Here is an 18,798-nt window from a genome sequence, read left to right as displayed (position 1 = left end):
TAGTGTCTCTGTCTTAAGCTGTTAATAAAGGCAAAGAGAAGATAATCCAGGTATATTTGTACCATTATATAACTAATGGCATAATATAAAAAAGTGGCATAAAGGCATGTGCTTAAAGTTTATGTAGATATGTCTCCATGTTCTGTCCCTGCTGTTAATTTCTATAAATACCCAAAAATCTGTGTTCACGTACTGTTTAATCTGCACAAGCTGTTTCTCTATTTAAGACTGATATAGGACATTGCATGTGACAAATACAACCAGATTTTACAACATTTTGGAAAAGTTATATTCGGATTTAAAGGAAAACACCACTGTTTTTCAATATTTTACTATGTTCTTACCTCAACGTAGACTAATTAATACATACTTCTTTTTATTCAATGCGTGCACTTAATCTTTGTACAGCGCATTGTGAATGTGTTAGCATTTAGCCTAGCCCCATTCATTCCTATGGCTCCAAACAGGGATGAATTTAGAAGCCACCAAACACTTCCATGTTTTCTCTATTTAATCACTGTTACATGAGTATTTACACGAGTAAGTATGGTCGAACAAAATAAAACTTTTGTTTGGAGCCATAGGAATGAATGAGGCTAGGCTAAATGCTAACACATTCACGGAGCGCTGTACAAAGATTTAAAGTGCACGCATTGAAAAAAGAATGGTGTGTATTAATTCATCTAAGTTGAGGTAAGAACATAGTAAAAACTGTGGTGTATTCCTTTAAGGTACAGTTAGTAGCCCAAGCCTTTCATAGTTAAGGCATGGCATTCAAATGTTGTCCAATGTAAATAAAATGTATTAGACGTACAGCAACACCATATAGGTGGTATTATAACAGTGTAACAAGTTCTTTTGTCCACAAGAAAAGCTAACAGTCCCTAAAAATACGTTAAGTAATTTATTGCAGAGCATTGAGCATTTTGTTCTGACCTGTTTTTTAAATGTGAGTGACCTGGTTTAAATTTGTTTTCTTATAAAGCTTAAAACTTAAAAATGGCAGTCCTTTTGTTTCTCAGCAATAACTGCACCCTTTTCCTGGTTTACATGCCAATAAAGCAAGCAGTGCCTGCCTGCCTGCCTTTCTTATTCATTTAGTGTTGGGTTTGAACCTAACAACCCTGCCAAGCAACTATGGGCTTTAAAGCAACTACATGCAAAAGACCTTAAATCGTTTAAACCTTTATACTGAAATTTGAATATAAATGACCTAGCTTTGAGAGAACTTGTGATAAGAGATTAGTAAGATGTGAGTTTTATCAGAGATTGCACATATAGGTACACCACAATAACATGGCAGCCAATAGACGAGAACTATTAAAGCATCTGATCAAAATTAGAACAACAATAGATTCAGCAATAGCCAAAGCACTGCACTGTAGTCATAGACACTAAAACAGCATGTTTTCACTAAGCATAAGAACATTTAACTCAAACAATAAGGCCACTTACGTATGCGCCCACAATGCTCTTCTTGGCCACAACGAAGATGAGGCAGATGAAGATAGCGGAGCCCAGCATGCTGACCGCACACACCAGTGGGTCGGCACGCTCGGTCTTCTGTCGAAAGAGTCGTGTGGTCACAGCGCCGATCACCACTCCCAACAAACCAGTTACACAGGTGATGGCCCCGAATATCAGACTGAAGATGAGAGAGAGACATGTAACCTTTGTGTTTGAAAGTAATGGGATTTTTTTTATTTGAGTGTGTGTGTGTTAAGCGTGTACATGTGTGTTCTGACCTGTCTTTGCTGCTACATGGCTGAGTGGTGCAGCTGTGTGCGGTCTTCTGCACCACCTGGGCTCTGAAAAGGTACTGCGGGATCCAGATCCCAAACGCACCCGTGGCAAATGACACCGCGGCCGACGCCAACGATGAGAAGACGTAACTACGGCTGGGGGGAGCACATCAGGGGTATATTGTTATAAAATAATAAATTTTAATCACAAAAATAATACTGTCTTAAAGGTACACTCCACTTTTTTGAAAATATGCTCATTTTCTAGCTCCCCTAAAGTTAAACATCTGATTTTGGTCTGGCGCTACCACTTTTAGCATAGCTTAGCATAATCCATTGAATCTGATTAGAACATTAGCATCGGGCTAAAAATAACCAAAGAGATTAGAAATTTTTCCTATTTAAAACTCTTCTGCCATTACACTTGTTACTTTTAATAGCAGGGGACTAATTTCAGGCACTACGTTATATCATTGCGCCTCCTGCAGCCATGTTACAGCAGCAAAGTCCTTAATTACTATGCCAGAATGAGAATACAGTTCCTAGCCATATCTGGCTAGAAAATCACAACTTTTAATTTTCTCTCTGTCTTAGTACATGATGTAACTACAGAATAGTCAAGTTTTAAATAGGAAAAATATCAAAACTCTTTGATCTTTTTTTAGCGTGATGCTAACAGTCTAATCGGATTCAATGGATTGTGCTAAGCTATGCTAAAAGTGCTAGCGCCAGACATGGAGATCAGCTGAATGGATTCCAAAACAGTAAGAATCAAATGATTAACTCTAGGGGAGCTGAAAATTAGCATATTTTCAAAAAAGTGGAATGTCCCTTTAAGCCCTCATTATGTTTATTTTCCAAACAAATAAGGTTTTCAAAGTCATTCCTTTACCTTACGTATTTTGAATCCACATACGCACTATTATTTCTTACCAAATATAATCACATTTGGCTTTAAGTTAAAGATCCGGGAAAAAAAATTTTAATATTGGCATACTTTTTGGCAAGAGCTTTCATGTCACAGAGCCAGGAAGTCCGTATCCTTATCCCTCCTCCAAGCTGGTCAGCAGTCCCTCTCTTTGGTTCAGGAACGAATATAAGAATGAGGGTTCCGGCAGTCAATCCCAACATTGGAGAAACCTTGATACAGAAGATACATCTTTATGTAGAGACTAAATTTGTTTATTTAAAAAAAAATAGTGTTACAATTTATCCAATTATAACCTTTAAACATGATATTAACTTGTCTAATGCTACGTACACACCATTGCGTAACTCACTCTAGATTACTTGCGGGATTAAACTTTGTGTCATGCGAATATTTTCAACTTGGGCGAAGACGCGTTTTGAGGCGAATAGTGCATGTTTTCGCGTCATTCGCATCGCCCCACACGAGGACGCGTCTGATCGCATCTTTGCATTGACTTTGTATGTAATCTACTTGCGCAAATCGTTGAACTCGCATCTGATGTGAACCCACAGTTAGGGATCAAATCTTTGAGTGGTCGTAGCCTATTTGGAAATCACATATATTTTCCCATAAGACCGAGTTTTCAATTCCATCACATGGTTTTTATTGCCCCAATCTCCCCTACACTGTACTGTAACTATCCCAACATTTTCTGGTATTACAATGAGTCAGTGCCACTGTCAAACAAAATCTCGTCTATTGAATAACTACAAGTTTAGTCTAGCGATTTGTTTAACATTTTGGTCCATACTATGGTGCTTTTTTGTGATTATCTGATGTTTACTGAGAAGATTTTTGTAAAATTAAGTCAGTTTGTATACCGCTGCTGACACTGTACACTGCTGTGTCAATAGGACTTCAGTAGGTGTTTTTCTTTCCCAGTTTTTCTCCCTTGTGTGGAAGCAGCTGTGATCCACCAGGCCATGAGCTATTATCTCTTTTATCATCCTTCCTGATGGCTGCAGCAAGGCAGTAGTGTGCATGTGTGTAATGCGAGTGTATGTGTGTTAGTCGGTTCGCTCGCCCACATGGACGGCCCTCAGTCGCTCGTGAAAGCCAAAGCAATTCTGTCTGTCAGGTGCAATCCTCCAGGAGATCATTTATAGCACATTAATGCAAAGCTTTGCTGTAAATGCCGTGCCTTAGTGTATACTGTATGCATGCGACTATGTATGTACACTTGTACTGGTGTTGTAATCTGCAGTGCAAAAATCAGAATTGCACTATACCGCGATTCAATACTTAAATACATAAATGTGTCTCTATGTGCTTTTGATAAAGAGCTGCAGTTTTTCTTTAAACCCTGGATTTGGTCTTGTTATCGCTCCATAACTAGAAAATCCAGCAGCCGTCAAAGAGGTCTTTGCAGTAAACCTTTTTTGGGGGGGGGGGGGGGGTCATACTGCAGGGATCCCTCCTGTACTCTTTTGGTATATATCAAAGCCTGCGTTGATAAGTCATCTGAACTCTGACTCCGTCCCGTGCTCAGCTTTGGTATTTCCTGCCAATCTAAAGGCTAGCATGGTGGATTCCTTTGCGCCAGTTAAGGTTAAAGTTGGAAAGGTGGACACCGGTTATAGATCAAAAGTGTCATCAAAGAAAGAGAGATCAGGGTGTAATTTCCTCTCTGATCTGCAGAAGATTGATACGTGTCGCAATAATTACGACATAATCCCACACGTGGAACACCATATAGTCTCCACTCCAAAAAAAGGCACCCCACTTGCTCCCTCTTCAAGAAAGGAAGGCCACTGAGTGCTTTTGAAGCCAGCAAAACAAGCGGAAGGTGGCAAGGAGTGTTTTTTCCCTTCTTGGAGCAGGATATGACAGTCTGTTTTCACACTCATTTAAAGTACTAGTGATGATTAATTCTCCTCTCGACCCTGAGCTTTGTCCTCGCAGGGAATGTTTTACCCTAGTCGTGTTAACGCTTAAACAATGGTGCTCTGCTACTGTTTGCAAAAGCGTTCCCGAAAAGTAACTCGGAATAAAGCCATCCACGTCTCCGAGGGCCATAAAAGTGTCATGTAGAGAGGTGTTTTTGTTAGCTCGGGGGTTTAACGCTCCTCTTAAAGTCTGCTATTAGCCCTAAGAGCTTGACAACCGAATGGCACGGGTGTTTAAAGAGGCAGCCACACACGGAGCATAATTCAGGTTCACGATAAGACCCTCTGTGCATTCTTTATGACCACAATAGGAATGACTAACGAAGTCCACCTGTTAAGTTAAGCATTCACCTGTTAAAGTTAAACGGAGCAAGTGAAAGGCCTGGCTTTCTAAAATATTTCTACTTTCATTACAAAGTGGTCGAAAAAGATCCCTTCCCTTTATTCAGTATGAGTTCTACTATTAAAAGGTGCTTGGTTTGGCTCTTTGGTTAGGGGCTGTAATACCTTAGGAATATCTCCAACAAAAGGGTCTTTGTGCTGCCGAAACCGAGGCAAAGAGGGGGTTCGCTTACAAAGACTGCAGTGAGAACTGTGTGTGAAGAGGTTGTTATTGCATTAAATGAAAGACTTAAGGATACCGGGTGTGAGAGAGACCCAAAGGAGTTGGCGGTAATGCTAAATGAATGCGCTTAAGCTGGCTGGATCGTCAGTGGCCAGCGCCGAGGCTTCAAGGGAGTAGGAATGTAGAGACGATAAAAAGTATTTTGGGATTCACCTGTCTGCCATGGGTTTAAGAGATATTTAGACAAAAGGAAATGGTGGGTATTTCTGGAAGCTACACGTGCTTCCTCTTAAATATTGATACACATACAGAGGGATTCACACATGAAAATCTCTTACCCTTAGTGCCCAGAACCAACCCCCTCCAGCATCTTTAGCTATGGATCCTAGGATGTATCCGAGACCACTGTGGAGGAGAGAGTAAAACATATAATCACATATATAAATGTCGCTAGATGATACACAGAATGCATACGCAATTAAAATAATAATATATCATTGATGATATAAAAATATGATGTGCACTTTAATTATATCACCTATTTAAGCACACGTTATATTCTAGTCATAAACTCCCAGACATTGGCATGTCTGGCTTGCTCTCTTTCTGCTTCTCATGCCCATCTGTCTTCCCCACCCAAAGCTGTGTCATGCACCCTAAAACTTTCATGTGCTGGCTGTGCTCAGCATGCATACTAATGCGCCTGATAATGGATTTACACTGAACATCACCTCTGGCTATGTAAGTGAGTCAACCACTTAGCTTCACTCAGGGACCTAGAGTGACAGATCGGCTTTGGGAGCGAGCGACAGATAAAGGCAGAGAAGATCATTAGGGATACAAGCCAGTTTTCCAAACTGATTCTAGATTCGGGGACTGTGGTGAAACGCCAACATCAAATGTTCAATTGACCTTATTCTCATAAATTTAACACTCTGAATTCCCGTCAGTAGTTAGATGATGTGGCTGCACAGTGCATGAACTTTTCTTGGAGTTTTTAAAGGGCATGCAAGTGCCATTATAGGAATCGGATGAAGAAAGGCACTTAAGGTGGGATGTCGTGAGTCACGATTCTTCAGACGCAGACCAAACTCCCTCAGCTGTACGTCCTGTTTACAGTCTGCTAAGGTTCATAATTACATTGTTATGATCTCAGAGTGGATGAATCACACAACAACTATTCTATTTGCTGGCCGATTATGTGGTTCAAGAGACGCTAGATGTTATTTGACTAGCTGTCACCTGTCGATATATATAAATAGTTTTGACGTCATCACTTAAAGATGTCTATTGGGTGTCCCGCTTTTTTCTTTCTGGGTGTTTTCTGCATTCCATCAAATAATTTATTGTCAGGTTTCTGCAAATGGGTAGGGCGTATGGTTACATTAAAGGAATAGTTAACTTTAAAATGAAAATTCTGTCAACATCACCTGTATGGATTTCTTTTTTTCTGATGAACACAAAAGAAGATATTTTGAGAAATGATGGTAAACACACAGCAGATAGTGACCATTGACTCCCATAGTAGCAATAAAAAATATGATGGAATTTAATGGGTAACGTCAACTGTGTGCTTACCATCATTTATCAAAATATTTTCTTCATCATTTATCACAATACTTTCAAAATATTTTTTTCCTATTCCTACTATGGAAGTCAATGGTCACTATCTGCTGTGTGTTTACCATCCGTTCTCAAAATATCTTCTTTTGTGTTCATCAGAAAAAAGAAATTTATACAGGTGATGTTGACAGAATTTTCATTTTAAAGTTAACTATTCCTTTAATGTAACCATACGCCCTACCCATTTGAAGAAACCTGACAATAAATTATTTGATGGAATGCAGAAAACACCCAGAAAGAAAAAAGCGGGACACCCAATAGACATCTTTAAGTGATGACGTCAAAACTATTTATATTATAAGGTTTAAAACCACATCAGGATGAGTAAATGATGACAGAATTTTCATTTATCTCTTTAACCGTGGGTTCACACCAGCCGCGTTTGAGGTGTCAAATTCGCGCCTACCGCGTCTAGTTTGCCGCTTAAACATTTTGAGTTTACTCGCTTCAGTCGTGCGTGAAATTCTAGTCATCAGGATATTCACGTGGAAATTCACGTCATGGGAGGGCCTTTCATAGGCTTCTGCGCCTCCGCCCGCTTCCTGTAATCACGTCACTACTAGAGCAAGCTCCTGATTGGTTAACGCGCCGCGTTTTTCTGCCAAAGTTCAAATTTTTCAAGTTGCGCGTTTGCCACGGCAACCCTCAATTCGCGCCATTCAGGCGGAATCGTGTCTACCGCACCGCGCTAAACGGCTCATTCACGCTTGACGCCTCTACCGCGGCTGGTCTGAATGCAGCATATGAACATTTTCCATCCAAAAAAACTTTAAAAGGTAGGAAAGTAATGATATTTTAAGAACCTTTGACTGAAAGGTTCTTTGAAGAACCAAAAAATATTGCTTTTCTACGGTATCACCGTGAAAAACTATTTTTCAAAGCTTTATTTCTAAGAGTATGGTCTGTCTCCCATTGCGTCCTTGGCCATTTTAGATGAACAAACTCAAATACAAACATTGGAGTTCAAGATAATGCAATATGAGTCGGTGAAGTTAACCTAAATTAAGATCTATGTGTTATAGGATGCAGTTGTTATTGTGGATGTTTAATGTAAATTAAAAACACTTAAGGATTACAATCTGGTACAGTACTCAGTGTTTCAGTGTTGTATTGTACATTGGGTCCTGGCATAACTGCGGTGTTTTAATCATCCTGTTTAAATTTGGGTCGACCCTCCCAGCATTTAACCTCACACACAGTTCCTGTGTTTCCAGACACCCGCGCCAGGCTGTCGCTCAGCAGGTAAACTGCATTGTTTTCCTACAGCCACCCCTGGTACATCCAACTGATGTCCAGCCTGATCTGACCCACGAAACAATGACCCACGTTAGAGAACTCAAGGGTTTCATCATGAGCAAATTAGAAACCCTTGAATTTCCATAAACATAAGCATGATGTCTGAACATATGTTGTAACAGTTGGCCATTTTTATTAAATGAAAAACGAACTTGCCACTGTGTTGATGATCCGGATTGGTTAGTGATGCTGCTTTTACAGTATGTTTGTAAGGAATCATACCGTTTAATAGTAAGCTAATACTTTCATTTTTTTATCAAATGAATCATGTTTCCATGTTTGTTAGCAACTGAAAAGTTTTTCCATGTCCATAAGAGGACTTAAACCTTTCTCTCATGGCTGAAGTCACTTCCTGGAAACAGTAACAACCTGACTGCAGATAAACAAGGCGCTGGGCAGGAAGTATGGCTGCAAATGGGAGGGCTGCAGTCTTTCACCCCTTATTGTTCCTACTGTCAATCGCTTTGTTATGGCCGAACCCTATTAGCCAGCACATACCACAACTCTCTTAGCCCTACACAATTTTTCCATCCTGTCCTTTAACTGCACTTAATCTCTCATCGATACCATTACTAACCCTCAGAACAAGCCTGATAGCGACAGCTGCTGTGCTCAGATATTTCTCTTCCTCACTTGCATTTTTAAATTGACAAACAACTTTGTCGAAGTTGAATGCGCAAGTGATTAAATATCGCCAAGCTGAAAGCCCTCCATGCTATTAAACGTTTGTGGTTATTGTTTGTCTTGGCCATCTGGATAACGGGTAAATTGCATGATGCGTGTTGGCTTGCAAACGTTATTCCGCTAAAAATGCTACACACGTACATGCATACATTTTTTATCACCTTCCTTCTGTTTATTTTCCTGTCCATTTTCTCTCCCCCTGGTCTTTTTCCACTTCGGTGAACAAAAGAAAATGCCACGGCTTTTGTTAAATGATCGAATAGACAAGCTTTAAGTCTTTCCATGGTAGCATCAGTATCTATTTGTCCCAGGCTGATCCGACCGTAAGTCTCTGTGTCTGAGGCGGTGACCATACGAAATTCTCCATGGACTGACCTTGTGTCGTGATGGTAGCTGAGATTATCTGGCTGTCAGAAGCTACTGTATTACCTTCAATTGCAGTTCACTCGATCTAACTTTATTCACAGCAAAGTCTCAATGCACATTTCAAATTCTTATTATTAAAAGTACCAGGATAATATTTTAGGCCGACACACTCAAAGGCATGGAGAATGATGTTAGTAGTGCTACCGTAATTATACAATCATATCTAATGAACATCTACAATTGAATTGCCTTGCAAAATGAAATGCTTTCACTGAGGCTCTGTCCTTCCCCTTGCCTAAACCACCAAAGCCTCGTTCTCACTGACAGCATTTTAGGTTGCTAGTGGACTTTACGTTTCGTAGATTGCCTACCATTATTGGTGGGCTGTAGCTTTTCAATGACCAAAATATCGATAAGAAAATAACAGTATTTATTGCTAAATATTGACCTAAAGAGATCGGATACAAAACCCTTTAAATGCATCTGACATGTTTTCTTGTAAATTAGCATTTTTTATTAGACTCTTATGCTACGTACACACCAAACGCGTAGCATCGCGTTGCTTGCTCTAGATTACTTGCGGGATTTAACTTTTTGTCATGCAAATTTTTCACTTGAATTTAATATTTTCAACTTGTGCGAATGCGCGTCTGAGGCGAATAGCGCGTGTTTTCGCGGCAATCGCGCCGCCCAATTTCCGTTATTCGCATCGCCTCGCGCGAGGACGCGTCTGATCGCGTCATTGCATTGACTTTGTATGTAATCTACTCGCGCAAATCGTTGAACTCGTTCGTTTTGTGTGTATGCCCCATAAATGCATTCTTCCAACAAACCGATATTTCTGTATGACTTGAGGCCGAGATTAAGCGGTTTTGAAGTGAAAGTATTTATGTATATAATGTGCACTGAAAAAAAATTATTCATTCAATTTACTCCTTGTTTTTAAGGTAAGTGCTTGCAATCAATTTATTTAATCTTCATTTAAACAAACATTTTTTTTTAATAAAATAAAATAAAAAACTTTTGTTTAAACGTAGCTTACTGTACATAAATTGATTGCAACCACTTACCTTAAAAAATTGAGTAAATTGAATAAATTCGGTTAATATCATTATCTCATTTTTGACAGAGATGGTGTCTAGCGGCTTTTGAGTCTGTGCTTACGTTCAGGGGAAGGTGTTTGTATATAAATGCTGACCATCTATTGGTTTATTTTTTAATCATATTGCCTGTTTTCAACACATGCAACTGTTCACATTTTAGTCACTTTGTAGCTATCAGTTCAAATGATCCTAATTTCAGTCTAATAAGCCAGGCATAAAGACTCACCTTCCCAGTGGGATGGCCAAGTAGAAGACAGACAGCATCACAGTCCTTTTGTTGTTGGTGAACAGGTCTCCAATGATGGTGGGAGAAATTGACGAGTAGCTTGATTCTCCGATACCCACCAGACATCTGGACACCACCAGCAACCAGTAATACTGCAAACAGAGAGGTTTAGTGATTAAAAAAACGGTCAATGCTTCAAATGATGAGGATGTGGTATTTTGTTCAATTGCCAATTGATTTGTAATAAGGATTATATTGAACTAGACTAAATTCTTGAAGCCTAATTGTTTTACTGTAAATAGTCATGCAATAATTCATTGACATTTAAACATAATAGATCAAGATTTTCAAGTTCCATTGTAAATCACATTTTTTCTTCCTTCAGCTGCCCTGTTGTACATAAAAGATGTTCATTCTTGAAAAGAAATAGCTTCTGTCAATTGTGTCTGAAACTCTGGTATTTAGTCCGCCCTTTTTTAGTTCTCTTCCTTAATTATGATCATTTATATTGATTATTAACCCAAAAAAGAGGAACCTTGCTCTACATATTACTGGCAAAAGCAGCAAGTGTGTACATTTCTGATAACATTTCTGGTAGCATGTGGCTGTTGTCCTCTGACCTCTATAGGGTTACGTGCAATAAGGGAAGGAAGCCAAATTAAGAAACCACCCTTCCCTGAAATAGCTTAGACCCATTGTATATGTAGCCATTCATGTGAAGACATGTGGGTGTGTAATGGACGTCTATTTTCATGTTGGAGAATTTGGGTCAGTCACCCAAGTAAAAAAGCTTAAAAGGTTATTTCTCTCTCTCTCTTTGTTTTATGCTGACACGGTATGATTCTCTTTAGCTTATGATCTTTATTTCAAGTGGTTTTCACTCCTAATGCACTGCTTTGATTACATCATGTACTGTATTCAGCATTTATAGGGTTAAGTATAGCTCAGTCATTTTAAAATAGATATTGTACTTAAAGGAATATTCCATTTTCTTAAAAGAAAAATCCAGATAATTTACTCACCACAATGTCATCCAAAATGTTGATGTCTTTCTTTGTTCAGTCGAGAAGAAATTATGTTTTTTGAGGAAAACATTGCAGGATTTTTCTCATTTTAATGGACTTTAATAGACACCAACAATTAATACTTAACTCAACACTTAACAGTTTTTTTCAACGGAGTTTCAAAGGACTTTAAACAATCCCAAACGAGGCATAAGGGTCTTATCTAGCAAAACGATTGTCATTTTTGACAATAAAAATAACAAATATACACTTTTAAAGCACAACTTCTCCTTTAGGTCCGGTCCAGCGCGACCTAACGTAAATGCGTAGTGACGTAGGGAGGTCACGTGTTACATATATAAAACGCACATTTGCGGACCATTACAATAAACTGACACAAAGACATTAATTAGTATCAGTTGACAGACAACAACGTAGGAACGGTCCTCTTTTACCACACTTGTAAACACTGGGGCGGAGTTTCGCGTTCGTCCTCTGTGACCTCTTGACGTGATGACGTATTGCGTCGGGTCACGCTAGCGCATGAAGACCGGATCTAAACGAGAAGTTGTGCTTTAAAAGTGTATATTTGTTATTTTTATTGTCAAAAATGACAATCGTTTTGCTAGATAAGACCCTTATGCCTTGTTTGGGATTGTTTATAGTCCTTTGAAACTCCGTTGAAAAAAACTGTTAAGTGTTGAGTTAAGTATTAATTTTTGGTGTCTATTAAAGTCCATTAAAATGCGAAAAATCCTGCAATGTTTTTCTCAAAAAACATAATTTCTTCTCGACTGAACAAAGAAAGACATCAACATTTTGGATGACATGGTGGTGAGTAAATTATCTGGATTTTTCTTTTAAGAAAACGGAATATTCCTTTAAATATAAAAATGGTTTAAGGCCATTTGGACCTCACTATATTTGTGTTTAATTCTCTAAATTGGTGATGTATATGTGCACACGCATTCACACATGAGTAACAGTGGGGAGTCTAACCACACCCAGCACTGATGGAGTGAGAGACAATTTGAGGAGCAAATATAGATGGTCTCTTGAGACACCCGGTCATCCCATTACGATATGAAGCACATATACAGCAGAGAGACAAACACACGTGGATAAAGAAAAAAATGTGCCACATATCAGACTTTCGAGTGTAATATCTCCTGAGAGGAATCACAAAGCCACCTGACCAGCCAGATGCTGTTGTGGCAGACATTTGTATACTTACAAGCTTCCTGCAAATGCTAATGAGACCAAAGGCATGTGTGTGTACGCGCAAGGGTTACTTAACTGTTTTGTTATTTGTATCAAGTCATCAATCTTATGTTTTCAGTTTTTTATTAAACATCATATTGTTATCTGCAGGTGGGATGTTTTCATATCTGCTGATTACACTGTATATGACTTTATATACCCAAGTACATTACTCTAACTCGTGTTCTTCATCACTTATTGTCTTCCACCTGACAGTCTTTGGTGTGACAGCAGTCAGTTAACATACTGCCAAAAAACAACTTTACTGTAGTTGAGCATTACATAATTCGCAACAGGGGAATTTCTTTAGTGTACGTGACAGCAATCAGCAATAGGACTTCAGACTGGATTATCCTCTGCCACGGGAGGATTTCCCTCTCCCTTTCCCTCTCTCTCTGCTGCTATCCGTGACTTTGGTCGAAAATGACAAAAGCTATATGTTGTTTGCTTATGGACAAAAGTGCTGTAAGGGAATAAAATAACAAAGAGATGGATGGAAGGAATGCAGACAAATGGTTGTTTGTTTGTTACACAACCTCCCCCTTCGTCACCCCAGCGCACACACACATGAAATATTAATGCTTACTGTCACTTATTGTACATGCACGCATCTGGAGGGTGACTAGTTGGGATGAGACACACACACACACATACACAAAGACATATTTCTTTCTTTGTATGCCCTGTCACACAAACATACAGTGTCATATATAGGAGGTGACATAGCCCTGAACTAAGAGTATATATATATATACACACTCTTTTTGCCTCCCCATTTAAGTATTGTATTTTTGTAATTTTGGCTTGTAAGTCAAACTGAATTTATGCATTGATTACATTTATAAAGTCTAATGCATTACTTCTAACAATATTTTATAAAAAGTAAATGAAAAAATACCAGCCTTGTATTTTCACACACATGCACACTTCAGCCTCTATATATTATGTGCATATGTTACTAAACATCACCACCACCGCCACAGTCACCCCCTGACGTTTTGTTATTTAGACATTTGTCAAAAGCAAGAAATGCGATCATTAACTAAATAAGTGAGTTTGCATACCCAGAGGATACATTGCATACATTTTATTGCTCAGGGGTTGCTATTTCATAAAGTAGCTTGAAGATTTGATGGCATACTCAGTTGTGTTTCATATCAACTTAAAGTATCATTTAAGTTTCAAGCCTGGGATGGTTTTTATTGCTTTGCAGAAATAGATACAAATAAGATAACAGTGAGTAGAGCTATAAAATCACTGTGATTGTAGCAATAAAAAAGGTTTTGATTGTTTGATTTCATAATTATCTCTTCAAGCACTTCTTACTTTTGTACCTGGTAATTGTTAATTGCTTGGTTTACACACTGTAACAAAAGCTAGATGTTTTCATACAAGGAAAGTAAATAGCTAAATCTTTTGGTATTTTTAAATCTAAGCTTAAAACAATTTTTTAGGTTAGCTTTCAATTGATTTATTGTCTTTTATGTTTATTTTACAGTGTATATTATGTCTATTTAATTTTAATCTTTTTGTGTGCTGTATTTTTATTGTTTTTAAGAGCACCTATTTCATTGCTAAAAACAATGTTATTTTGTGTATTTGGTATAATACAACGTGTTTGCGTGGTTTATGGTAAAAAAAAACACATTGTTTTCCACATACCGTACATTTTTGTATCTCCAGCTTTCACTCTCTTCCTGAAATGCACGGATTTGAAAAGCGCTGTGTCCCCGATTGGTCAGCTAATCTGTACGTTGTGATTGGCCTGAATACCTCTGACGTCAGACGGAAATTTGACGCTCCTTACCATGTTTGCGTCGGATGATAACAGGGGTTAACTTACAGGCTGTGAGTCCAAGCGGAAGGAATTATGATAATGTTGGTCTTGTCTACATCACCAATCACAGGAAGTAAACTGTTGCCTACAATCCATGTGTTTGTTGTAGTCCAAATAAAGAAATTTACGTTGGATACGATAACTCGCGTCATCGTTTACTTTGGGGTATGTATTTTTTGCATATCGTTAACATGTACTAATACACACCTACACACCAAAGGAAATGTAAAAATGTGAATCGGACAATAGGTGCTCTTTAATTGTTTCTGTACAGCGCTGTGAGATGTACATTTAAAGGTGCTATAGAAAATAAAGGTTGTTATTATTATTATTAAATAGTGACCTTAACAGTCCATTTTCATGGATTACACAAACAGAATAGCTTGGATAATGGGCTGATAAATACTGATTTTTGTTTTTCACAGATGAAAAATATATATTTATGCGTTTTTAATAACTTTGGTTTGGAATCAGATGACGATGAGTATGTGATATGTGTGATATGCATGTGTTATTATTTTGGGGTGAACTGTGCTTTTGATAATAACTTCCATGTTCCTTTCACTTTTTCAAAGAAATCTTGTTATAGGAAGAGGAACATCGAGTCCTCTGGAATTTTGGATTAGGTCAAGATCAGCCAGAGGCCAAGAGGTTAGTTAAAGCAATAGAGAGATGTAGTAGATATTTTCTTTCCAAACCAAAGTGTGTCAATACAGGGCAATATGATATTTCGACAAAACACAGATTCAGCCAAACAAATCATCGACCATGTTTTTTATCATTGAAGTGAATCCTATGAGGAAAACATTGCATTAAAAAATGAATGCAGGTCCTGCGGCAGCTGCAGTAATGTTAATGTGATGGTTATGATGGTGATAGATGATCTCATATGTTAATACGAGTTGATCTGTAGCCTGCTGTTATATAACAGAATAAAGCTGTGGGTAGGATGATTGACAGATAAAAAGATATCTGCAGTCTGTGTGCTCATATATGCATCTGTGCATGTCTGTGTATGTTCTCCGAGGAATATGTGACTGTGATGCAGTCTGTGTCTCCTGTCAGTGTCGACTCAGCATTACAGATCAAGATTAAAGTGTTGAGATCCCCCCGTGGCATTCGGAAGCTATTTTCTGACCACAAACATATCTTCCAGATATAAACACTAATATCCTAACACGCTCATAGAAAGCAAAAACTTGCAAAGGCTAACGGCGACTAAACCGCACACACAAAGGCATCATGTCAGAGAAGATATAAGTCAAATCTGTTGTGTTAGCTACAATGTTCCTCAACTGCCTTTTTCTGTCTTTTTCTATGGCCTTTTAATAAGCTGTTATTGCAATAACCTCCCTGAAACTGTGCTTGCAAGAAGCCCTAATAGACTAAATAGTTTTAAGCTTAAAATAATTATAGCTATTGTATCCTACCCCTCTCCTGATATGAATCTTGCTTCAGCTGGCCAGATGATCTTTTAGCATTTTACTACATTTGTATTTTCAGTAATGTCAAACGTATTACAGAAGTGCCTGATAAGTCAAGGGTCTGTTTTTTAAAGTTATTTACACTGGATGGCTTTTCTAACCTCAGCCTGCTTTCTACAGATTTGTGTCAACCCGAGAAGGAGGTCAGGTCTTCCCCGACTGAGTCTTAATTCCTTTCAAAGTTTATATGTTTCAACATATTTGGGAGGTTTTATTGCCTTGGCTTGCTTAGCGGGGTGGGAGGTTGTAGTTTTGTAAGCATCTATTCTGCACTATAGCTGCATTGGCGCAACATACACTACCAATCATAAGTTCAGGGTCACTTATTTATTCTTTGCTTACTGTATGTTGTTCAGAATAATTGTAAACCCATCAAAACTTGCAAATAACACAAACGCAACTATGAGAAATATGTTATACAAAAATGCATAGAAACTAAAAGTATGCTTCAGTGTAGCATTTATATATTGGGATGTGGTCTACAACAATAATGTCAAATATTTAAAGGAACAGTATGTAGGATTGTGGCCAAAACTGGTACTGCAATCACAAATCTTGTGGCTAAAACAGGTACTGCAATCTCACAACTAGTGGCCAATACACAACATGACAACATAAACATCAGTTGAGAGCTGCAACTCCACTTTTTGAATGACAATATCCTGGCTGGACCACTGTTGTGAGTGATATAAGTATTTGAAATGAAAATGATTTCTTAATGTCTAGTGATATATCAGGGCCATTTTATGATTAATTGATATAAAATTCGTACATACTGTTCCTTTAAGCATACACGTTTTTTTTATCATAATAATAAAATTGTGTATTGACTCGAAGTAAAGCGAGTAGGGTTGGAGCAGAATGAAGTAAGATATAGGAAAAAAAACAAAGACTAGCAGCAGTAGAGCTTAACAAGAGGTCTTTCGAGATGGGGGTATTGTTATGCTAAGTGAGCATGTTATTTAATCATTTCATCTTTGCAAAAGAGAGGCAGAATGGTTGACAGAGAGCAAGAGAGACATCCAAATAATAAAGAAAATTTTAGTTGCAAAGGTTTTTTTAAATAGACTGCAGTTCTGAATAAGTCCCGCTATGCTTAATGACTCAAGTGTTCTTTCAAAGCTCTCTCAAATGAGCCAGAAACCGCTGTAGAGATGCTGCTGTCGGGCTGGGGTGATTTACTTCTATAAATACCCAGCTGGCACTGCAAGAACCTCCTACCCTAACCCTTTCTGTTCTCTTTTCAAGCGTTAAAAAGTCAATATTTTCAAAAATTTGTAATGTTAATCGCAATGTCTTGAAGAGGTTCTGAGGTTTAGGGTGCTGAGGCACGTTTACTTACCTCTTTGGGGATGAATGAGCTGAGCAGGGTTACGAAGGACCAGAAGAAGATGCCACAGCTCAAAATGACCTTTCGGTTAAAACGGTCCCCCAGGTAACCGAAAATGGGTGCCGCCACCATGAAACTGCAGATGAAGGCTATTGAGGGAAAGAGAGAGAAGAAGATATATTTTATTAACTTTTATGCTCGCCATTTATTAAATAATTTTGTACATTACTATTGTTACTATACAAACCCTGCTAAAAAAAAACAATAGACACCATCACAGAAATTCTATTGGTTCTAATGGAATATGGCCCAAAACACACTACAGTGTATTGTTTTTTGGTCTCTAATGGTATGTATTGGTTCTATGCATTGATTCTAATTGAATATGTATTTGTTCTAATTGAATATGGCCCAAAACACACTACAGTGTAGAGGTTTTAATGGTAAAAGTTAATGGTTCCTATTGGTATTTTAATGGAAACCAAATTTTCTGTAATGGTTTTATTGTTTTCTCAGCAGGGAAGATAAGCTTGTGTGAATGAAGAAATGGCACTTGTCTTTTAAATTTTATTTTAATAGTTTTTATTTATACACATTTTTATTCTGACTATATATTGCCACATGATAACAATACATGAAGTGAAAGTGACCCATACATTGTGGTTACCCATACAAGTCTTGAACACACACACACATAGCAGTAGGCAGCTATCACTGCAGCGACCAGGGAGCAATGGGAGACAGGTGCAAGTCGTAACCTTCCGAACTTGAGACTCGACTCGGCAACTCTCAGGTTACAAGCTCGACTATTTAACCATTAGACCACAACTTCTTTTGGGAAGTGAAAGTGACGTAATGACCAATGTATGGTAACCCACATTTGGAATGACATACGGTGTAAATCATTTCTGTGAAAGTGCCCTGAAGATGTCATTTCAGTTCCTGACAGAAAGTTACATTTGAAATTCATAATGAGGATAAATGTCCTGGGGTACTAATACTCATCTGGAAACAACGGCGGAGGATTTTAAGGAACTGTGCCATCTGCGCATTACGGTGTGTGTTTCTGTGTCTGTATTATGCAACATGAAGTTGTGTTTGCAGGATTTCCGAAATAAAATGCAATGCAGTCTAGTGTCTGTAAAAGAACCAAATCAAACACTGAACAATGCTCAGGTATTGTACACGCACTACCAAATGTTTTAAACCTTGTGTATGTGTAGGTTGCGCATGTCCGTATAGAAGTATGTAGTATGTAGGCTACGAGATGTGTATTGCAATTTGTCGCAATGAACTATGCTTTCAAGGCTGTGCGGATATGCTCACATATGCATAAAAACAGACTCACAAAGGAATATACAGCCACAAAGTCAGGGCTGAACCTCCCCGCCTCGATCAATGGTCATGTTTTGATACTTAATA

The 18,798-nt window shown here is 38.3% G+C and overlaps 1 protein-coding gene across 1 annotated transcript in view; it reads right to left on the bottom strand.

Moving 5' to 3' along the window:
* spns2 (SPNS lysolipid transporter 2, sphingosine-1-phosphate) overlaps nt 1-18,798 on the bottom strand; it is an 86,473-nt gene that overhangs the window by 16,139 nt on the left and 51,536 nt on the right. The window contains exons 3-8 of the mRNA XM_055199412.2: nt 17,389-17,525; nt 10,462-10,613; nt 5,502-5,568; nt 2,740-2,882; nt 1,746-1,898; nt 1,456-1,645 (exon numbers count right to left, since the gene is read on the bottom strand). Coding sequence (XP_055055387.1) covers nt 1,456-1,645; nt 1,746-1,898; nt 2,740-2,882; nt 5,502-5,568; nt 10,462-10,613; nt 17,389-17,525 — 842 coding nt within the window. The remainder of the gene's footprint in view (nt 1-1,455; nt 1,646-1,745; nt 1,899-2,739; nt 2,883-5,501; nt 5,569-10,461; nt 10,614-17,388; nt 17,526-18,798) is intronic.

The sequence above is a fragment of the Misgurnus anguillicaudatus genome, chromosome 22 (genome assembly GCF_027580225.2).
Source record: "Misgurnus anguillicaudatus chromosome 22, ASM2758022v2, whole genome shotgun sequence".
NCBI classification, from domain to species: domain Eukaryota; kingdom Metazoa; phylum Chordata; class Actinopteri; order Cypriniformes; family Cobitidae; genus Misgurnus; species Misgurnus anguillicaudatus.
Note: the sequence above shows the minus strand (reverse complement) of the source record. Positions and strands in the feature narration are given on the sequence as shown.